At 34.3% G+C, this 24,178-nt stretch overlaps 3 protein-coding genes across 4 annotated transcripts; 1 reads left to right on the top strand and 2 right to left on the bottom strand.

Annotated features, from left to right (window-relative positions):
• The first annotated feature begins 216 nt into the window (after positions 1-216).
• Positions 217-3,204, top strand: LOC115998116. Its single transcript, XM_031237595.1, has 4 exons — positions 217-1,405; positions 1,643-1,843; positions 2,293-2,384; positions 2,470-3,204. Exons 1-4 carry the CDS (start codon positions 311-313, stop codon positions 3,110-3,112), a joined length of 2,031 nt encoding a protein of 676 aa, XP_031093455.1. The 5' UTR covers positions 217-310; the 3' UTR covers positions 3,113-3,204.
• Positions 2,123-6,667, bottom strand: LOC115998115 (G-type lectin S-receptor-like serine/threonine-protein kinase At1g11300). The gene is made up of 7 exons (XM_031237594.1): positions 5,050-6,667; positions 4,846-4,962; positions 4,583-4,770; positions 4,291-4,501; positions 3,948-4,185; positions 3,700-3,850; positions 2,123-3,627 (listed from the first exon to the last, which is right to left on the bottom strand). The coding sequence occupies exons 1-7, from the start codon at positions 6,320-6,322 to the stop codon at positions 3,325-3,327; spliced, it is 2,481 nt and encodes an 826-aa protein (XP_031093454.1). The 5' UTR covers positions 6,323-6,667; the 3' UTR covers positions 2,123-3,324.
• A 450-nt stretch (positions 6,668-7,117) lies between these two features.
• LOC115998118 (E3 ubiquitin-protein ligase At1g63170-like) lies at positions 7,118-10,787 on the bottom strand. Of its 2 annotated transcripts, none has more exons than XM_031237597.1 (5): positions 10,617-10,787; positions 8,769-9,622; positions 8,432-8,557; positions 8,053-8,341; positions 7,118-7,758 (listed from the first exon to the last, which is right to left on the bottom strand). In XM_031237597.1, exons 2-5 carry the CDS (start codon positions 9,425-9,427, stop codon positions 7,555-7,557), a joined length of 1,278 nt encoding a protein of 425 aa, XP_031093457.1. In that variant the 5' UTR covers positions 9,428-9,622; positions 10,617-10,787; the 3' UTR covers positions 7,118-7,554. The 2 variants fall into 2 exon arrangements, with proteins under 2 accessions (XP_031093457.1, XP_031093456.1); XM_031237596.1 differs by having other exon boundaries at positions 8,769-9,588.
• Positions 10,788-24,178: the final 13,391 nt, after the last annotated feature.

Genomic DNA, 24,178 nt, shown 5'->3' with positions numbered 1-24,178 from the left:
GGGTACAGGTAAATTTATTTATGGTAATAAATATTTAACAAATGCTGGATGTAAATTGTAATCCACTCTCCCATTAGCTGATTTGCCGTAGCCGTTACTATGCGCTGGCGTCCCCACCTGAACACAAATTTTCAAATATTCAAAACAATTTATTACTTTAAAATGATAACAATAATAATAAAAGTAGGGGCGGGCTCCCCATTTTTCAAATCCACTAACGGCCATTTTTCACTCTCGTCTTCTTCATTTATCTCTCTCCTTCACACTCAGTACTCAGTACCCCACCCCCTGACCTTACAGTGTAGCAAAAATGGCTACTCTTACTCCAGGTATCCTCCTGAAGCTTCTCCAGTCGATGAACACCAACGTTAGGGTCACCGGCGACCACCGGTCGCCGCTTCTCCAGGTGGTGGGAATCGTACCGGCGCTTTCCACTTCCGATTCGCTATGGGCCCACCACGGCTTCTATGTTCAGCTATCTGACTCGCTGAATTCCACCTACGTTTCCCTCTCCGACCGCGACACCGATTTGATTCTCACTAACCGTCTCCAGCTCGGCCAGTTCGTCCACGTCGACCGCTTCGTCTTTGACTCCCCTCCCGTCCCGCGCGCGGTCAACGTCCGCCCTATTGCCGGTCGTCACTCCTTTATTGGATCCCCCGAGGCGTTAATTGCCCGCGTTTCCGCGAAAAACGGGGGGTTTGTTATTCAGCCGGTTTCGGATTCGGATCCGATTGCGGCGTATTTGTCGAGGAACGGGAGGAGCGAGAACGAGCCGAAGGGGAATGGGAAGACTGAGGATAAAATTGGGGCTAGGAAAGTGTTTGCAGCGAAGGAGAATGTGGATTTGGATGAAGTTTCGACTAAAATTTCATCGGAGAAGGCTCCGGTTCCTCCTAGGTTTTCGTCTCCCGGATCCGTGAAACAGAGGTCAATATCTGCGGGGAAGAAAAATGTGGCGGTGGTGGAGAGAGATCCGTCGCCGGCCGGAAAAGTGAAGAGGTCAGCTTCACCGGCGCCGTCCAAGTGTGTTGTGCCAAGCCTCGTGGCAGCCAAGGAGGAGAATCGCCGGAATTCTAGAGAGCCGGCGATTATAGTCCCGTCGAGATACCGGCAACCCTCACCGACATCCGGGAGACGGCAGGCGAGTCCGGTGGTGTCTAGGAGGATGTCGCTTTCGCCTGGCCGGAGGTTGTCCGGTGCTCTTAAGGATTCCTCCGGGAAGAAGAAGATAACCGCCATTGCCGCCGGAATTTCCAAGGTTTCTGAGGCCATTGTAGGGTCCAGTAAATCCAGTAGAAAGAGTTGGGATGAAGGGCCAGCAGTCTCCGGTGGATCGTCGGAGCACAAAGAGAAGGTCCCAACCAAGAATAAACCTGATTTGCAAGCAATTCTGAGAACCCAGGTAAAGTTTTGCTTTTTAACCTTTTTATTATATTGCAAAGACAAATTTTTCAAACTTTTTCCATCGAAATTTGTTTCCTTTTTTCTCTTCTTTTTATTCACTTTCCAAATTTAAATTCACTGCAACAACTAAGAACAACAACAGTAACAAATTGAATTTCAGATTTCAGATTAGTAACAAGATAATTGTGATTTTTTTTTATGCTTTCCTTAATGGTCTAATTATGTTGCTTTTCAGGCTGCCATCTCCAGGCGTTTAAGCGATGTAAGTATTTGTCAAGATGACGGTACAAATGATGAAAAAGTGAAATCTACTGAAAGTTTTCCGGCGCCGGAGAAGCCTAACATGGCTCCGGTCATCCCTGTTCATGAGAAGAAATGGACTGATGGCAGTGTTCCGCTGGATTCACTCACTTCTGACCTTGCAAAACTGGGAAAGGTATGGACAAGAGCCAATACATTTTTGCCCTGATTTACCCCTCCACAATCTTGTCGGGTGAGGTCGGAGTAAGAGGCCTTTGGGCAAAGGATTTCCCCTTTTGTGGGAAAGAGTTAGTACATTTTTTGTGTATAGAATTTAGTATTTTAGTTAGTAAATTGACTATAATTGCACGAATTTAGCACAATTCGGTTAAACAAGAAATTATGACAGCTATTTGTTTGAGTCGGTTAGTTATGGACAAACTTGACTGGTTTACTTCTTTGTGATCCTTACTGATTAGAGTTAAGATGAGATTTATTGGTTAAGGTCATAAGGTGAAATTTACCCAGGCAGTTGTTGCGGGTTTTCTTAGTCACAAAAAAAAAATGAAGAAAAAAAAGACTGCATCATGGTAGAGCTGCAAATTTCCTGTTTGAATGATGCATGTCATGGTATTGTTATTGCAGGAGGCTATGCGAAGGAGAGTTGCTGCTTCCATGGCTGCTGCTGAAGCTTTAGAGGAGGCTCTTGCCACAGAGTCCATTGTAAGGGGTTTGAGGTAACCACTTTATCCATGGCTTTCTGATCTACATATAGCAGCAGCATGTTTGAGCTTCATTAACAATGGAACTTCAATTTTGCAGCATGTTTTCTGATCTCTCTTCAAGTTCAAAGCCTGAAAACCCCTTGCCTACAATTGACCGCTTCTTGTCAGTTTATGAAGATGTCATGAAATCAACCTCAGTTGTTGAATCAATCACCACTTCCCACTCCACAGCAAAACCTCAAGAAAACATCTCCATTGATCATTCCAAGCCGTCTTCGCTCTGGGTTGAAGCCGCCCTGGCCACTGATCTTGAAGTCGTCTCCCTCCTAACAAACCAGAACTTCGAACCTCCATCCACACTCGACAAGAACCCATCCAAGAAACCTTCCAAATCATCTGTCAAGAATCACAGTATGGTTCCCTCTGTCTGGATAAGGGGCCAGGGAATGAATGAGACTCTGGAGCTTGCAAAGAAGCTGCTCTCAGAGATGGAGCTATGGTTCCTCAAGTTCGTCGAAGAGTCACTTAATGTTGGCTTTCAGGTGTTCCAGAAATGCTCCCAAGCTGGTGGCCCAATTGCAGCCATTCTTTCACAGCTGAAGCGCGTAAACGGCTGGTTGGATCTCATATCCAAGAAAGATGAAGTGTTGGTGGAGAAGATTGAGAACTTGAAGATGAAGATATATGGATTTGTGATTCAGAATGTAGGAACAACAGTAGAAAATGCAGCATCATGTTGAGCTTGTGTCTTTTGAGGTACCAGAGACCAAATTCTTAATCCCTGTCTTTTTTTTTTTTAACTATATAATGCTACATAGTAATGTGTTCTCCATTACTCTGCTGTTCATCATTTCATCCAAATTCTAAAAGTTTGTTCCTTCTTAAAAGAATTTGTATAAATCTTCACTGTTCTTCATGATCATTAAGTAGTACTATTAACAGATGAATAAAATTACCTCCCTTCAATAACAGTAATAGTGGTACTATTAACAGACAAATTGCTTTGCTTAGAACTGTCTGTATCAGGGCAGCTCTTCCTTCCAATAAATGCAGGTTGGTTAGGCCCAGGAAGCTCTGCAATTTCACTGCTAAGCATTGATAGAACAGTGGAAACATTAGGCCTGTCTTCTGGATATTCTTGAACACACAACAACCCGACATGTACACATCGTTTCATGTTCATTTCGAAGCGCCGATCATATATTCTAGGATCTACCACTTCTTCCGCCCTCTCTTCGTTCCACATTTTCCATGCCTGAATCAAGAAAAACGCGTTAAATCTGGGTAGTTCCGGTTATTACAACCCTATGGATTAGAAAGAACTTACATGTGCTGGAAGGCTTATTGCAAACTCATCATGGTAAAATCCAGAATTCTTCCTTCCACTAACAATTTCTAGTAATAGAACTCCAAAACTGTAGACATCTGACTTTTCTGAAAATCTTCCGTCCATTGCATATTCCGGTGCCATATAGCCGCTGCATTAAACAGTACAGGAAAACGTGTTCAAATAAATAGAGCTCTCAAGTTCTGTGAGCAAGCAAAGGAAAGTAAACAATTTGAATATATGCTTACTATGTGCCAACAACCCTTTGTGTATTAGCTTGATGCTGGTTACCTCCAAAAATCCTCGCCAAGCCAAAATCTGAAATTTTGGGATTCAATTGTTCGTCCAATAGAATGTTGCTTGCCTTGAGATCTCTGTGAACAATTTTCAATCTTGAATCTCTATGCAAATAAAGGAGGCCTCGACCAATTCCTTCAATAATCATAAAGCGCTTGCTCCAATCAAGAAACTCTTCATTCTGAGGATCTGAAAGGAATGATCACCACCAAAATGAACACTTTTTAATTGAGACTTCGAAAAATATATTAAAAAAAAAAAAAGTCGATTATCACTATCAGTTTATTAACCAACCAAAGAGAAGAGTATCCAAGCTTCCATTTGGCATGAATTCATAAACCAACATCTTCTCCCCTCCTTCTATGCAGCAACCATGAAGTCTAACGAGATTTCTGTGTTGGAGTTTAGAAATCACCACGACCTCGTTCATAAATTCTTCTTGCCCTTGACCAGAGTATATCGAAAGTCTTTTTACAGCAATTTCCTGTCCATCTTCCAACTTCCCCTGCATAAAACATGTCCCGTCTAATTTCATTATGCACAGGACAATCTTCCATTATAGTCACTAGCCAAAAGCCGTGTTTACCTTGTAGACAGGACCAAAACCGCCCTGCCCAAGTTTGTTGCGTGGATCAAAATTTTCAGTTGCATTTGCTATGATCTCGAAGTCAAATACCGGTAGCTCCTCAAGCTTAGCTCGGGTTGTGTCTTCTCCAGACATGTTTGGTGAAGATGTTTTACCTAAATATATAACGCGCTTCTGCTTCTTCTTTCCTGATTCAAAAGAACAGAAGCCTTTAAATGAATGTTCATATAATCATCAAATTGAGTCGGTAGATTACAGATTACCTCTGTGCTTAGCCAAACAACGCCAACAAAAGTATGCAGAAATAGCAATGGCAAGTAAGCCTATAGTCACTGCAGTTGCAATAATGACTTTTTTGTGTTTGCTTTCTTTCTTCAAGTCTGAAATAATCGAAGATTCTTACCCATCAGAACATAAAAGTATCAGCAAATAGACTGGTATTTGTAATTCGTAAAGAGAATTTGTACCGAGTTCAGAATATGCCAGACGGATATATACATCTGCTCCGCCCATAGAAAACTGCTGCAGGTCAATTAAACTTCCTGTCCAGTGCATACAGCCAATGCCGGGATAGAATGAATAAGCGAGGCAGGAACAATTTCTCGAGCAGTCAGTTTCGCAAGTGCCTTGACTAGAAGGCACCCAAGTGGAAAAATCTGGCACTTTCACCATCTGCAACTTCAAAAACCCGTCTTTCTTGCTCTTATTAACATCCGAGTTGTTTCTGTCACACTGAAGATCTTCCTTTCGAACGCAGCCACTGCTCCAGTTTCCATTACCCCATTCAACTTCCCGTTTTGGTTTAAATCCTCGCAAACAAGAACAGACCTGCTGCAACTCACCGGGATTGCAGATTCCAAAAGACCCGCACTTGCCATACTCATCACACTCGCTTGAATGGCTTTCCCATGTCACCTCCCACTGTTCCTTCCCTTGATCCCAATATGTCTGCAAGAGAGAACCATTTGAACCCAAATGAAGGTAAAGATTTTCAGACTGATAATTTTTGTAGTCAAATGATAGGCTTGTGTTGCCATCACTATCAGTAGTGAAATCGAATCCATTGTTATAGTAGGAACCCATTTGAGATATTCCAATGAATATCTGCTTATTCCATGGACCAGATCTCCAGTAAAGCTCGCTGCTGTTCCATATGACAACCTGTGGAATGTTCAGAAGTTGAATACCAAATGAAAAACTCCCTGGAAATGGTTCTGAGGGACTTCTCCATGATCTCAACGCTTTAGTGCCAAGTTTCATTGTTCGAAGAAGACAATCCGAAGGATTGCTAAAACTTTCCCATAATTTTCTTCCAGTTGACCCGTCTTTCAACACCAAATTCCCATTATCCATGAGCTGAGCAGTAGTAGTATTCGACAGAGGTTCAGAAACATCTGAATACCATATTCTCGTCTTCTGTCCATCCAACACCACAAGATTTCCGTCTTCTGAGATTGCGATCGTTCCTCTGGAGTCATTCATAGGCTTGTCTCTGTTAGCAACCCATACAACAGCATTTGACGGGTTGTTGTACATGATTCCTACATAATACTTGGAAGTATTTCCAGGGCTGAAAAATCCCATCTTGAACCTGTTGCCCTCTGAGAATATAGTTTCTGATCCTTGCAAGGTTTGATTGATTGTAATGGTATCTCTTGAACTGCAAAAACCAAAGCAAGAACAAAACAGTATGAGAAAAACATTTTTCCAGGAAAACATATTTCTCTTGCTGAACTTCATGGTACATCAGCTGTTTCTTTATCTGGTGCCTCAAATGCCTGCAGGTTCATATTTCAACTTTCCATTTTTCAGAATAGTCTTCTGGGCTGAAAGTCAGAGTACATATTTTATAGCAAGTGGTTGAAGTGTTGAACTATACAAAGTTTCTGTTGATAACTATTGCTGTAGCTTTTTGTTGACTCATTCTTAGCAATTCCTTTTCTTATGCATAAACATTTTGACATTTTACATTCTTAGAAAAGTCAGAATCTGGGCAGCTGTAACAATATCTTGCCATCACCCTGCATTCAACATGTGGCGCTAACCTGCATTCAACACGTGGCGCTAACAGCTTCGCTAACCTGCATTCAACACGTGACGCTAACAGCTACGCAATAGTGATAAGCATTTGACACTAACAACTACACAATAGTATCTAGTAGTAAGTGTTTGATTCTACAAATAAGAATTTTTCATGACCTAATATGTTTTTGCAAAGGTGTCTACCATTGGATACATAGCTAACAGGAAACAAAATGAGTTCCTTTAATTGCTGAGAAATTACAATGAACTAGATTCTTAAATATTCTATTTCCAAAAAAAAAAAAAAAAAAACCAAAACAAAACAAAACAAAAAAAAGTTCAGACCATAGTATTGTCTTCCCTACAAGTTTCTGGTTTCTGTCATCATCTACTTATAAGTAACACTGTTCTTGAAACTATCAAACCAATGGCACCTCTCCAGCAATCAGTGACCAGAGTTTTTCTGCATCTTCATTTTGCTTTCACAAAAATCTTTTGCTCAGCTCAAAACAATTGAAACTAAAATTTCTTGAATAATTCATTGATAATCTCAGAATGCAGAAGAGGGTATGCAGAGGAGCCATGAAAGTAAGCCATCAAAACAGAGAGCATTGATCTCCAAAAACCAAAAAAAAAAAAAATAAATAAATAAAAAATATTTACAGGGTTATCGAACTTATGGATGATGGTAAACTCAGATCGCGTGCAAACATTTTGTTTCTTTCAAGCCTGATATCTGGTTTTAACATCTCTAACTTTGAATAGTACTTTGCTCATAAGCCTTTCTACCTTGGTCTCAGCTTAAAACTGTACATGTTGGGTTTCGCTGCCAAGAACTGGAGCAGCAGTAATCAAATAGGAAACGTGTCGTTGTTGGCTTATCACTCACCGCAAGCCAGCTTCACTTTCCCACTTGTTGGGGCATCAGTTTTGCCAAATCGTTAGGCCCTTCACACTTGTTGACTGGCTTCAGCAGCCAATGGAGAATGTTCGTTTTCAGCTCCAATCTCAGCTCCAATCTCGAGTTTGCAAAGGGGGCAGGACGCGTTTAGTTTCAACCACTTATCTACGCATGCAGTGTGGAAGAAATGCGAGCAGGGCAACTCCCTCACCTCGTCATTGTCCTCGTAGTTAGATAGACATATGCAACACACCTGTAACAGTTCAGTATGCATCAGTTGAATATGACGTCTTAACAGTAAATGATGAAAATACGGGATAAACATCTGACTGAAAGTCGAGAATTCACTAAAACGCTCTTTCCCAAGAACATTTGTAGAGACGAAAACCTTAGGGGAAAGGGAAAAAGAGACACAATAGGATGCAAGTCCCTCGAGCATAGAAAAATGTAAAAGAATTTCTGATGGTAAGGTAAAAGTGGTTAACAACACAAAGTGCCTTCGACGAAGTATAGATCAAATTAAGTGAGTTACAAGTTGCAAACTTACAGCATCTTCTCCCGATATGGCCCGTTCCTTATCCGTTCCTGCTGCTAAAACACCACCTTCTACTTCTGACCCGCTCTCTTCACTTATCTCGCTTACAGTTCTCATTAGCTTGAACTTATGTGTAGGAAGAGCGTTAATAGATTCTTCAGTTGCTCCTCTCATTCCATTCATATCTTCACGAACGCCAAGGAACGATATGATACATGGAAGACAGCAGCATATCATTGCACATAAGATGAAAGGCATAGCATACCCGATACAACTAAAGGTAAGGAAAACTATACATAACCTGAAAATCGAGTAAAAGCGGGTTAGCATTGCGAGCGTGGCAGAGGACCGGGACAACTAAAAGAAAGAATTCGTAGGAGCATAACAGTACCTATACAAATTGGGAGCATCCGAAGCGGAAGAATGCCCTCCAAATATCCAAACATTGCCAACAACAAACCAAACTGCAAAGAAGCAATCCAAGGCCATTTTGAAATGGTCCACAAACGCAACAATCCTGGTAAGAAAAAAAAAATTTGGGGTTGAATGAATGAGATATCATAGTTAAATTACAACACAGAAATATATCGACTCTGTTGAGGTCAATACAAATTTGAAAAAGATCGTGAAGGTGCATGTATTGAATTCAGAATTCAGATGATGAAGATTAACGCTTAAGAAACATCAGCCAATTTATCATAACGCATCATAAGGAAGCAGATAGTTACCTTGCATTTCGAGCTTCATTGTTTTGCACATTCCAATTATCTGCGGATGTATTACGGCCACCTTCATCCTCCGAGGACCGGGTTAAGGAGAAGGTTATGTAAGAATTAGGATCCGAAGAGGAATTAACTCGACGTGAACCTTGTCGAAATTGAGCTGACCTCCTCTCAGCAGCCTGATTGCGATGAAGATATCGCCAATATAGAAGAGGAAGACTCACAGCACATCCAAGTGCATAACCCAAAACCCAAGCAAATAATGGAGTTTGCGGGTTTTCATGCCTTGATACAGATAAAACAACGACAGCTGCGGTAATTTGCCCTAAAGTGAATACTAGCTCAATGGAAATCCAGAGAACGGTATTGAATGGGCTCCAATGACGACCAAATCCTTCGCCTCTCCTTGTGACTGAAGGACTTTGAGAATTTGATCCGTTTGACGAAGAAGATTGAGAATTTCTCGCAGATGGTCTATCATCCTGCCGAGATGAACTCAAGCCACGAGGAGATTCAGAATCAGACGAGTCTGAAGATGAAGGATCACCACTTTGTTCTATATTAATAACATGCTCATTGCTTTCACAATTTTCTGTGTGCTCCATGAGCAAAGGGGATGCATCAGTCGGGCTTTCTCCAGTTGGTTCTTCAGAGGTAACAGCCATTCAAATCCAAAAAACCTCAAAGCAATTGTGGCAATCTATATAGATGCCAAGTATATAATCACAATCGCTTTTACCCCAATGATTTAGATTTTAGAGGGCCATCTCACACAATACTGGCAACCAAAGTATGCAAATAATCTCCAGCTTGAAAGAACACTTACCTGGAATAAACACACGAGCACCTGTTATTCTCCTCTACATGCAGATCATCAATGCATAAGAAAGATTGTTATTGAAGATTCTAAAAGCCAACTGACGTGCAAAAACAAATAATTTTTAAAAATTGCAGAATTTAAAGCTTCTATTGAAAATGCACATTGCAAAACCAGAACATGAAAAGGGCATTTTTTTAACTACACCCATAAATTCTTTAATTTGAGCCTAAAATAGCCTACCAAACAATCAATTTTACTCAGCATGCCACTATTTCTCTACTTAAAGAAAAGAATCTTTCATCTATAGATGAGAATAGCATAATCTCCACTTAAAAGCAATCCCTTTGTTTAATCTACATATCAAGTTTAGAACATCAACCCAGTTCAAAACAGGAATCAAATTAGGCTTCTGGTTCTGTCAAGGACGCACCACCCCTCACCCTCTCTCCCTGCCCCACCCACCCCCATGAAAAGAAAAACAAAACCATGATTGCACGGGTAGCTCAGTTGGTTCCTTGGCGGTAGATTGTGGTCTAAGAAAAACAAAACAACAAAAGAACAAAACATGGGAAAACTAGCTGAGATTAAAACCATATCCCCATTAACAATTACACATCTTAATTAAGATTAAAAAACACAAAATCCTAGCTCAAATCAGCTGAAGTAAATGAATTGTTAATTACTCAATATTATTTATAGCAAAGCAATGTCAAGAATAAACACGGGGACTTGAAGCCATGGAAATCAAAATTCCCGAATCTTCCAAGCTTCGAGCACAAGGCTACATGGAAATCCAATTAAAATGAAAACAAAACACAAACACAAATTCTTCATAAAAACCAAACCTTTTCGGCGGATAATTAATCCCCACAAATACAAAATACCAAAATCGAAGCTCTTTCCAAAAATAAAAACTTTTCAGCCGATTATTAATCCCCACAAAATGGAAGATGACTCGAATTCAAACAAAATGAAGAAATTCTAACATGAAAATTAAAACACTAAAATTGAATGACAAGAATTAGAGAATTTACCAGTAAATTGCGATGATTGATAAGAATTTTAAATTATTTGTGTTTTCCGTTGTCAAGGTTTTGTGTTTGCGCAATTGTGTTCTTGGTGTCCAGAATGACCAAGAAAGAAGAAAATATCAGCTTTGAATGAGCCAGCCTCTCTACCGACTCCCAACAAATACACGTTATTTAATTATTAAACGTGTATATACGTATATGTATATATAGATAGATACATATATACGCGCAAATGCACAAAAATCTTGTGTTGGTATTTTATGTATTTAATTGGAGAGCAGAAAATGATGTGTTGATGGAAAGAATGGACTTCTTCTGGACTTCTGGGGTCGTCTCGTCTCCTTAATGTTATGGCCATTCCTACTCAATGCTTTCACCTCTTAAATTTTCAATCTTCAATTTTTTTTTTTAAAAAAAAACTTAATTTTATATAGCATAAAATCAATATTTGTTATTTTGTATGATATACAAATTTTTATTTAATAAAACATATATTTTTAAATATTGGTCTAGAAACGTTCTGTAATAATGATAATATCATATGTAGTTGTGCATTAACTATTTGGTCACATGTTCATAACACTTTATGAAAAAAAAGTTTTTTCAAGGTATGATGGGTAGATTGTTATGTTACAGCAGGATTCTATTTGTATATATATGCTCTGATATCTTCCTGTATTATTATGATATTATCCAATATAACTCAAGTTCATACTAAAACCTTCATGTATTTATTATTAAATATGAATTGAGAAACATAAAATAAAGAAAAGAAAATATAATTAAATAAACATTTGCTTTAATGAAGTTCTTTTGGTTGGTTTTCAAAAAAAAAAAAAAAAACATTTCAAATGATTAATCAATGCAAAATAAATTCATAGGTTTTATTTTGTTAGCAATCGCAAGGTGTAGAGTCTGAAAAATTTAAACTTGTTGTGTACATTAGTGTACAAACATTTGGGAGCATGTAGGTCAATTGGTGTACGTCTCAAAATTTACTTCATCCGTCATGTTCCTTGGGATTAGTTCAAACTTAATATGGTCTAAGTGGTGATGAGTTGGGATAGAGATGTTGTATGTAACTCGAAACCCTAACTTGAATTGAACTTGTTGGAGTTGTCGCAACTTCATGGTCCAGCAATGGAATGCCACTTCGGTGCATGTTTTTTTGTGAGTATAATTGAACAACGAATCTCTTGCAACTTATTCCATTTTGTGTGTGTGATTTAGAGTGTTTGAAAGATCATCATCTTTTTTTTATATATATAGAGTCCTTCATAAAGACTACATTAATGATCCAACTTTAACGAGAGTCTTGTGTGCATTTTAATTTTGTGTTTTATTGCTATTTTCTCTCTTTGGATTTTTTAAGACATAAAATTGAATATTTGATTTCCTTTTATCACCATTGAATTACTAGGAAACATCGTCAAATATGATCCCACACCTCACACGTCACAACACCTTGAATGTGGACTTTCATGGCAACTTGTTAGATCTCTCAAAAAATATCATCCTCATAGTAAATAAATATATTATGACTTTTTTTTCTGCTTGAGCTTAACTTGATCCTAACAACAAATTAAATGATATATATTCTGTCTTAACTAAAAGTTTAAACTAATAATTGAATAATATATTTATTATTTATAGATTATAGGCAAAAACTTGTGTGAGACCCGTCTCACCATGAGACGGGTTGGGTCAAGATGCAAATGTAACACTTATATACACAAATGTCATACTTATATGCTCAAATGTAATACTAATCAGGAATAAAATTTTTGTTACTTATAAGGGTAAATGTAATACTTTTATAGGAAAATACAATACTTTTACATTTCGATTTAAAAGTATTACATTTTTCCACAAAAGTATTATATTTGCCCTTATAAGTGAGGGGCACTTGTCAACATTACTTATTATGAAAAATGTATTACTTTTTCTCTAATAAGTAACAAAAATTGTATTCTTAATTAGTGTTATATTTGAGCATATAAGTATGACATTTGTATGGTGCCTTGACCCGACCCGACCCGTCTCACGAATAAGGATCCGTGAGACGGTCTCACACAAGTGTGACTCTAGATTATATGCTTTGGGGTAAATCTAGGTTTTAACATGAGATGAGTGGGTGAGTCTGCAATTTCATTGATTGAATTAATTTTATTTTTTTTTTAAGTAGTTGGGGTGGAAACCTAGCTTACTTTGTTGGGCTGAGCATGCTATTCATTAGCTCATGCCTCTAGTTATCAAATGGATGATTTTCCATATTTGAGGAAAAAAAAGAGTGGTTGGAGTCCAATGAAGTCAATGGTGACATATGAAATTACATTTTACCCTGCACATCGCATGGACACTTGAGGTTGCTTTTATGAGAAGCCTCAATGTCACTTCTCCACCCGATATGAGAGAAGTGGTACAATTAAGGAGAGCCAACACGGCTCCCTTTTTATATACTCCGTATATTTTTAAATTTTTATAAAAATAATAATAATAATAATAATTATTATTATTATTATTATACATGTTAATCGCTAATCTTAAACAGATAATTTTATCAAATACATTTTTACAAGTCATTAATACAATTCACTAGTCAAACCCGCTAACCGTTATTGTCAAACAATGCCTATGTAGGAAATAAAAAATTTACTCTATTCCAAAACATTTTATGTTGGATTAAATGGGCCCGGTTCAAGTAACCCGTTGGGGTTGGGGTTGGTGGGTTATTCAGGTTGGCCTATGTAACCCACATGCCAACTCGTATAACCCGCCACCTCACACTTCACCCTATCCTCAAATTTATCTAAATTTATTTTTAGTATAATTGGGATTTGTATAAATATTTAAAAATATTATTTATTACAGGTATCAAACTTTTAACCTTTTAAATAATCAATTGCTGTTAAGACTAATTATGTTAACTTTGCTAAGGACACTCATTGTAACTTAATAATATTATATTTACAGAAATAAAAATATTACATGTAAACTATATTAGTGTTAAATATAAATAAAATAAAATTATAATTATATATTACAAAATACAAACTAAAATCTAATTATATAAGCACACATGGAATTTGTACAAGGATGGAAGGATTTGATGTGTTTGATTGGAAATACTGAAATAGTATTAATGGTTAATTTAGATTTAAATGTTTGAATTTTGGGATATACTTTTTTTCAAAAATATTTTAACATACTCCGTATAAATTATAAAAAAAATAAAAATTAAACAACTAATAATAAGTGGGCTGACAAGCTAGCCCGTTTAGCCCGCCAGCCCACCATTTGATGGGCTAAGTTTGTGAAAATCATAACCCATCTAAAAACGACTCGGCCATGCCCATTTCTGGGTAAGGCCATGACGGGTTGGCCCGTTTTGACACTAATATATTATTCTCTCTACGGGCTCCATTAAATTTTATGTGTCTGGTTTGGTTAATGAAATTTGACTGAAATTATTTTTAGTTCAAATTTCATAGTGCTAAGTTTAGTATTTGTATATAAACATATTTAGAGACTACATTAAAAATACTATTAAACACACAACAAAATTAAAAATACTAAAAAGGTAAGAAAAGAAGAAAGAATTGGTTTGACCAATAAATAGTAAACATAGCAAGTAAAATGAGATAAACGAAGTACTATACATTGGTTAAATAAATAAATAACTTATTGAGTCATGCATGTTATAAGTAATGATACAATTTATTTATTTATTTTGCTTACCACATTCAATATCTCCACCAATATGAGATTAATCCAAACTCAACTCAAGTCACAAATGCAGAGCTTGATTATTACTTAAGAAAAAAAAATGGCCTAGAGCTATATAACACTGTGCACCTTTTACAAGGATCATACCTTTAATCTTACAGTTGTATTAACAACTCACTTATCAACTGCTCTAAATTATTAAGTTAACTATGCAATAATTAAATCGTAAAAGGTATTAATTAAGTGTTTAAAAAAGCAATATCCAATATGTATTTTAATCTCTATATAAAGTATATTATACTCAAATTCTACTCTTTAGTGGATTAACGAATTATAATATAACAATGACAACATTTCTTTTCCCATTGTAGAGTGATGGGCAATGTAGTTGAAGAGTAGGTGGACATTGATAAATGTTGACCTTTACCACTTGGTTTCCAATGTCAACACGTAGGCTCCAACAAGCTGTGAAGGTTACCTAATTTGATTGAAACCCAATATTGTCTCCTATCTTAGCTTCCACAAAAATTCTTAAACACGAGTGTTTCGTACGTGTTGGAAAATGTTTTTACATCCTATATATTTACATAACTCTTCTTTTTAAAACTTGCAGTTTTTCGCTTCCTTGTACTATATTTTAAAATTTATCATTTCCTCATAATTTATATCTTGTTTAGGGTACTATGAAACTCTTTCAGTTTAAGAGCGTAATCACATATTTTTAAATAATTCAAAAGTTTATTTACCGTTTTGCCTGTTATTAAATTCTTAGATTAGATGTATAATTTGTTTTGTCACATCATATCATTTACTAATTAGAAAAATTATATATTTTTATGAAAAAAAATTAAAACAAACAACCATGAAAAATAAAAATATGACCAAAAAAAAAAGAAAGTAAATGGCTAAATGGGCCATGCATTCGTAATAGGCCCACATAAGGAAATGTAATTAAATTTCTTTAGAACTATTTAGAAAAAAAAAAATTATAGTAACGGGCCACGGTCCATTGTCGGATTTAGAATTAAGGCATAACAGTTTAATTATCTCAATGTTTTTTGTTGTGTGTTTTTTTTTTTTTTTTGGATAAAAATTTGTTGCATTATTCAAGAGTGTATATTAAGTAAATCTCATATTAGGAAGATCCAGTGTGATGGCTCGATCGAGGAACCGTTGACAAGAATCAAACTTGTGATCTTTAAGTACGAGAATCATACTCCATCCACTAATAGTTATATCATGCACCAAGGTCCACTATGCGCATTGTGGACCATGTACATATTATGTATCTGCAGTTAATAAACTATGTATATGTTGCAGTGAATGTATTATATATGTACTTACAACTAACATATTATATACATGAATGGAGCATATCATTTGACTAGTCCCCTACCACTTAGTGTGCTGATCGTTGGGACGGAAGATTAGTCTTCTGGCTATCGGCTGTAGGGATACATTTGGGCAACAAAAAAAAAAGACATATTATATACATTCAATTTATTTACAGATACATGATCTATTAATTAAAGGTACATAATATGTTAATTGTAAATACATGATTTAGACAAGAGCCCAGCATATAGTTTGCGCTCGACCCACTCAACCACCATGTTTAAGACAAAATTAATTCTCAATTATGATAAATGCACATGACAAATACATAATCCCCTCGCTGGATTATATTGTAAGCACCTCTATTGCGCTCTTTTGGGTGGGACAACTGACCTGAAGATTTAATGTTACTCCATACCCAAAATCAAGGATCAAACCCTTAACCTTTGACTAACGATGAATGAGTCCCTTTCACTCAACCACACCCTTCAGGTTAATCACAATTAATATCTGTTGGAACATTTCTAACCTTTATTTATTAATTGTGAGTTGATTGAAATTTTATGCTAAATAATAGAATAATTTATATCAAAATAATTAGGGATGGTGGTCAAATTGACCCTCTAACTATTAACGAAACAAGACAAACAAACAATAATTACAGTATACATACTCAAACTTGTTAGATATATTAAAATATAATATATCTATATACTTGAAGTAAAGAAAAAATAAAAAATACAAAAGAGTAACAATCAATTAAGAAACATAATTGAATTAACTCTGATGATGAATTACAATACAAATTAACATGCTATATATAGCAATATTTCTAAGATAACTAACCAGTAAAGCACTAAACCCACAACCAAAATTAACAACCCACTTTCTCATAATATTAGTATAGCATAACTTAATAAAATCGTGCAATTAAGTAATTTTTTTTTTACTGTTTTAAAACCAATTTATCAAGACATATTTTCCATCCTTCTTCGGCGTCAGAAAAGATGATTGCTGCCTGCATTGGTATCTGAATTACTATTCACAAGGGTGAAATTTGTCACAAGAGACCAATGATCGAATGTCACCAGCGACAGTGTGGGGACAATATTTCAAACTGAATTGGCTCCTTGTGTACAGTAAGAAAAAATCTAATCTCTGTTGGTCAGTTGAGTCATTATAATTAATCATTCCACAAATTTAGAAGGTCTCTTAGATAGGCAATTTCACTTTTTGTCGCAAGAAATGATGATTGCGAATTTGCTACGCGTTCTATTGGTTTACCGGCGTACTCTAAAACATCATAAATTCACGAAATTCTAGTAATAATGCCATTTGTTAACAAGTTTTTAATATAGGTTTGAGGCCTTATAACTAATTAAAATATAAGTTCTGAAGTGCATAATAAGTGAAAACATATTATTATATTCTTACTCAAATTTTCTCCTATTCATAGTTACAAACTTTACGAGGTCAAATAGTTAGTTTAAGGTTATTTAATATGTTGTGGAGAACATGTCCATTAAGGTTGGGCAAAATCTTTTACTCAGATGTACAAGAAAATGAGCTGCCCGCGGCCCATTGAACATATAATTTAGTCAATTTCTTGTGCCGCTCTTATAAACTAGCGTAAAGCCACAATCAAGACTTTCTTGCTTTCGGCTTCTTGCAAACTTTATTGCATGCCTTCATATTTTAATCAGTTGGACATTTCATTTTGAAACTTGTACAATTTAATGGAATTTGGAAGTGAGTAAAAAATTAATTGTATAGCAAAGAAATTGGAGTCATACAAAAAATATTAACGTGATTCATGTTATTATGTAAGAACATATCAGTCTTTATATTAATTATTTATAATAAATATATGTATTAATTTAGTCACTGAATTACACACAAAAATTTAATTGAATCATTTAACTTTTAAAAAATGCAATTGACACACTAGATAAGTCAAACGTGTGTAATCAAATAAAAAATTACTAATAGTAAAGGTATATAGGAGATGTGATGGTCAAAATTTTAAAAATCAATTTTCATACCATGTTAGTTGCCTTCCCCTCTCGCTCTCTCCCCCCCTTGTCCCCCGGTGTCTCCAATCGAAACGAACAAAGCGTTTCCAACTAGAGACAAAGATCGAAACGAACAAAGCATTTTCAACTAGAGACAAAGGAGGTAGAATGGATGAAGGCAATCATGACGACTGCCTTCATCTCTTCAACTTTCATTGTCTTCTGATCCATAGAAACAAGACAATTTTCATGGATCTAGCAGTTTACGATCAAAATAGTTGATATTTTGTCAAAGATCTTTTTATTTTTTTATTATTTTTAAAAAGTTTACATGTGTCAACTTGTTATTTCTAGTCACTTGGAGTGGATTGCACATTTTATAATGTTAAATGGTTCAATTACTTTTTATTTTTATTTTTCACTACAATGGTCTAACTGCATTTACACATCTGATTCAGTGGCCAATTTGACTCTTATTCCTTCATAATAATAAGGCAATCGTTATTGTGTTGACCATGATCCACACAAATGTGTGGACCATACTATCAAATAATGTATATTTAATACACAAATAATGTACTTTTAGCATATTAAAAATATACATTGTATTCAGAAAAAGTACATTATTTGAGTACTGAAAGTACATTACTTGTATAATATATATTCATTACATGAATAATGTATAAAATGTACTTTTTGTTATGGTCCACGCAGCACTATGTAGACCATGGTCCATACAATAATTTGCCATAGTAAGGGATAAGGGTCAAATAGGCTATCAGCTATAGACTAAAGTGCAATTAACATCTAGGTAGCTGGTAATTATTTAAAAATTAATTAAAATAAAAAAATATTTTTAATTCAGATAAAGTAATTAAAAAAAATCTGGCGACTTTCCCGTCCAACTGGACGAAGGCATAACAAGGAGGCCGACCCCAGAGGCAGACATTGGGGGCCGACCACGAAGATCGACTTTGCCGATTAAGCCTCTCTGTGACCTTCATCTCCATGTTGTAGTCAATCACAGTGGGTGAGCCCGAGTCATTGTCGACCTCGTGGTTCGAACTTGTTCACCTTGGGCCAACCTTGCCCGAGGCGACTCTCCCTCTTCCTTCGGGTCAGTTTGCTTCAACTCATATTCATTTCTAATATATCAATCATTCTTAATTTTTAATTAATTATTTAATTTTTTTAAAAAAAATTAATTTTTTTTTTTGTTTTGGTTTTTGTTTGTTTGTTTTTTTGTTTTGTTTTCGCAATAAGATGGTTGAAATTTTTGTGATTTTGATTTTTGAATGTTTGAAATATTGCATTATAATTTTGTTTTATTTTTTAAAACTTAAAGTTATCACCTTGTCCACATCCAATATGTTATTAGCATATCGAATTATGTTGAATCCACACCCTTAGCGGATGTGCATGCATACGAGATTTTTCAAATATGCTTTTAGCATATATATGCAGATTCACCTAAATCTGTTTTGCTCTCAATTCTAATTTGAATGATAAAATTAAATGTTAGCATTTTTTATTAAACAATGAATGACAAATTTTTAAACATATGACTAATTGTGACAAACAAATAAAAATTAAGAATATAATAAGACAAAATTGAAAAGATATGATTAAATTAAATATGATAATACCGCAATAATTAAAAACTAAAAATGAAATTTGCTAATGTGTTAACTAAGAAAATTATAGTACTAAGTTTTTCGCAAAAAAAGAAAAGAAAAATAGTAAATTAGGAAGTGATAACCTGAATGATTAATGCATGGTCGTAAAGTACAGACTCTGACCACCTAAGCAAACTTTTCAAACGGGGTTTGCGAATCGCAACCACGTCGCAAGCCAACAGGCTGCTTCTGAAGCTTCTGGATAAATTTTGATTTTTGACCACTACAGTTGACTTTCATATCTTAAATATAAGTTTATAATATTTTATTTCATACATATTTAGAATAAAATCTGGTTAATGTACATTATCATTAAAATAATACTCCACAATAATGAGTATTAATAAATAAATAGTAATTCTAATTACTATGGAGTAATACTATATTTCTCGTAACTCGTCATGAATAAATATAACTAAATCACTAATAAATATTAATTAGGATTAAAATATTGAATAAATGATATTCTTAGCCTTTAAGTTGTACTTAAGTATAGAGTCGATCTCTTAATTACTATATAGAGTGCATACTTTTTTCTTTTTTATGTTATTCATAATGGGATAGTTTTGATATTTTCTTTAATATTTCATATGATTTGGAAGAAAAATTAATTTAAAAAAACTTATATTGCAAGGTTAGATATGAAATGCGGACACTATATATATATACACATACCGGATCAAATGCGGACAGACTTTTCTATGCGAACTGTGCGATCATGCACCATTATGTATGCATAAATGTATCATAACGTGTTAAAAAATGTACCAAAGTAAAATACACAAATACACCACAAAAATGTATCACCTTGGAACATGCGATCATACACCACCAGATATGCATAAATGCACCACCACGTATTCATAATTATACTTGAATTAAATGCACAAATACACCACAAAAATGCAACACACGGAACTATATTTTTAAATATATTGTGGTGCATTTTTGCATATCTAATGGTGTATGATTGCACGTTCGCACGGGAACCATACCCTATATATATATATATATATATATATATATATATATATATATATATATATATATATATATAACTCGTACCTTTATTTATCATCAAGTTGGGGCTAAAAATTTACTAGGAATAACGGTCTCATATAAGTGGAAGAAGAGGATATTAAAATTTCATATTATTCATGTCCTTTAAGCTTTTTTTTTATTATTAAAAAATAATAATTTTCCATTCAAATCTAACCAAATATTAACAAATACGGATCAAAATCACCGCTTCAAAAATGATTGAAGAACAAATAAATACGCCAATAATTGAGTAATTTTGTATATATCTGAAGTATAACTTATTTCTTTTTTTTGTTTGACAATATGTTTTCTCGGCCAAGATACACTAAGATTTCTCAATGATTTCACATATTGAGAGGCAAAATTGTTTGTTATTTCTCATCAATTAAATTTGTGAAAAAATACTTGTGGGAAATATATTTTTTAGGAATAATTTTATTGGAAGAATTAATTAATATTTTTGGTGTTATCTTGAATCAGACCAATTAAATTACCATTGAAATTATTTCAAACATTTGATTGCTCTTCTTTCTTTTTTTTTTTTAGTTATTTTCTAAAAAATCTCTAATATACATTTACCACAAATACATATGAGATACTAACTCAAGACATTAACACAAATGATGAAACATATACTTAAACTTTTAGAAGAATGCATTTTTCTGTGCAAAATAATAATAATATATATATATATACACACACGTTTGAATTTTGAATTTTGACAACATAATACGTATAGTACAAAAAATGTTTGTGACCATACAGCGTGTAGTTAGTTGAAATTTTCGATAAGTTAAATCTTTTGTAGTGAGTTGAGATTTTTTTTCACTAGTAAAGTGTTACATTTCTTTAAATAAATAACATAAGATACAAATACTAAGTTTGTAATAAAATATTTTTATTGATTTTAAGAAATCTGATTTGACCTAAACTTTCCAAAGTATAATACTTTTTCCACGTTCTAAAATTTCAGACAAATTTAGTAGGAGCCCATACCTGGCAGGTTGGCACAAAAAGTTAAGTCATTGACTAATCACAATACAATCAGAAACGTGGAACCGCCCTCTCTCTCTCACACACAACTTTCACTAATAATAGAATGGAGCTAGATAGCCCGTAAGGGCAGCATGAATGGCAAGACCAAGACGCTCGCGGCCGTGAGGTCTTGAGTTCGAAACCGTCTGCCACCCGGGTTTAAGCCGCCCAGTTATGGGCAACCTAGGCTGATTAACCTCCTTGTGGTCCTTTGCCGGCGAGGGTTTACTCACATACTCGGAAGAAGAGATAGATTTCCATCATATCATCTTTCTTAATAATAAAGGATCCCTTCACACCGCACCGTCACCTTACACCATTTCGCCTTTCATTTGCTCATTGACGGGCTTCAAGTCTTCAACAGTTCAACGGCATTGTAAATTTGGACAAATTTTAAAATATTTAATTAAAAAGCATCAGAACATCTCACGGATAAGTTCAAGTCGAATTAATAAGAAAATGTAATACTTATATTAAAAATTAATACTAATTAAGAATAAAATGATTGTTACTTGTAAAAGAAAATGCAATGTTTTTAAGAACGAATGTAATATTTTTACATTTTTCATTAAAAATATTACATTTTTTCTTATGAGTAATGTTAGCAAGTATGTTACTTATAAGGAAATATGTAATACTTTTGAGCAAAAATATAATACGGAGTACTTTTTAATCAAAATGTAAAAGTATTACTTTCTCATATAAGTAATAAACATTTTATTCTTTATCAGTATTACATTTTTCAGTATAAGTATTACATTTAATATTGACCCGACTCATCTCACGGACAAGGATCCGTGAGACAATTTTACACAAATTTTCGCCTTAATTGAGATATTGTCACATTGTAGTCTTCACAAATATACAATAATGAATGAAAAATTGCACCTTTCGTCCCTAAATTATAAGGTAATTGTATAATTCGTCCATGGATGTTGGTCATGCTCACTCTTCGTCCCTAAGTTATCATTTGTATTGCACTTTTTTGCCATTTCGTGCTCATTTTTTCGTCCTTGAGTCATATTAAAATTGCAAATTTCGTCCAGAATATTTTATTAGTAAATGGATAAAAAGTGTAGTGTCAATGATAACTTAAAAACAAAAAGTGAGTATAACCAACCCTTAGGGACGAAATCTACAATTACTTTGTAACTTAGGTACGAAAACTACAATTTTCTAATAATGAATAAATAATGTGTATGTAGTCAATATAATAAGCTAGTTACAATAATAACTAGATGAGCTATGGGTAGTGGAAATGATGTACTTACACAGTTACGACATGATAATCAATTAGTCGTAAAATTTTAAATTCGATTTTTGGTGAAAGTTGCCTGATGATATGCTCAGTTTGAACTAGTAACTTCTGGACAATTTATGAGTTATGACCTTAGGCGACAAAGGAACACAAGAAAGTAAAACAATTCAACATAAGTGTGTATTGAATAAACTCCAATAAGAATAGAGCTGTCAAAACGAGATTAATTAACCGCCAAGCTATCGTAGCCCGTTGGTGGGGCGGGCTTTGCCAATAATGATGAGTCTAAATATTTATTAGTGTTCATCAATACTCGCTTGCAAATTTTTCTTCACAAAATGTTAAAATTATACCCTTGGTAAATTATTGTTGGCCACTAATCAAAGTAATTTGGTATCTTTCACGTATCTAAAAAATTGCGATTTGCATATGTTTACTACTCAAGTTGGAAAATCAAATGCTTTTAAAATAGTATGTTTCAAATGTATGAAGATTATGATTAAAGTGTGTTTCACACACTAATCGGGACCCACCTCTTTTTTTATTTTTATTTTATTTTTTATTTTTTAATGATTAAGTTCTAAGATGAATAATTCACTATAAATGGAACTACGTTACGATGAAGTATTGCTTTTGCTTATCATCTTGAAAAGAACTACTTAGACCTAACTAGTAAGCAAGGAGTAGAGCAATACTTACGTGGAGTTTTGTTGGGGAGGAATTAGAAAGCAAAAAAATTACAATTTCACGAGAGATGAAAAAAATTACAATTTCATGGGAGATGAATAATGTGAAATTTTAAATTTCAGCATTAGGTTTACAAGAATATAATATAATTACTGAAAATTTTAATTCTAACAGGGCGTTTGGTTTGAGGGAGAGAATTAGAAAGTAAAGAAATTGCAATTCCATACATGAGAGATGGATAATGTGGAATTAAAATTTCAGTGTTTGGAATTGTATGAATTGAATTATTCAAAATTTTAAATCCAATGTTTGGTATACATAAAAATTGAAATGAAATAAGTAGTATAAAGTAAAAAATGCTCATACTTATTATTATTATTATTATTATTATTATTATTATTATTATTATTATTAATTCCCATACACAATCGATTGTTGCATAGAAATAATGAAAATTTTGTTGTCGAAAATTTGGGCAAATATGCTATACTGTACGTTATACCTCTATACATGATACAATGTTTGTTGTTGAAAAGTGAAAACACACATATCAAATTCAATTTTTTGCTTTTAAAAATTTATGTAACACACTATAAATAAACTCTAGAATTACATCATGAAAGCAATAAAATAGATAAGAGAGTTTTGAGAAAACATAATTGATTGAGGTTGACATATTGATTGATGTTCTGTGTTGAGAGTAAAGAAAAAGATACACTATAATTGACAAGGAGATGTCAGACATTAATTTTATTTTAAAAAAAGATAAGGATAATTTTGTCTTAAGATTATTTT

Source organism: Ipomoea triloba, chromosome 12, assembly GCF_003576645.1.
Source record: "Ipomoea triloba cultivar NCNSP0323 chromosome 12, ASM357664v1".
Classification (NCBI taxonomy): Eukaryota; Viridiplantae; Streptophyta; class Magnoliopsida; order Solanales; family Convolvulaceae; genus Ipomoea; species Ipomoea triloba.
The sequence above is the reverse complement of the archived record's forward strand: the minus strand, read 5'-3'. Positions and strand labels throughout refer to the sequence as shown.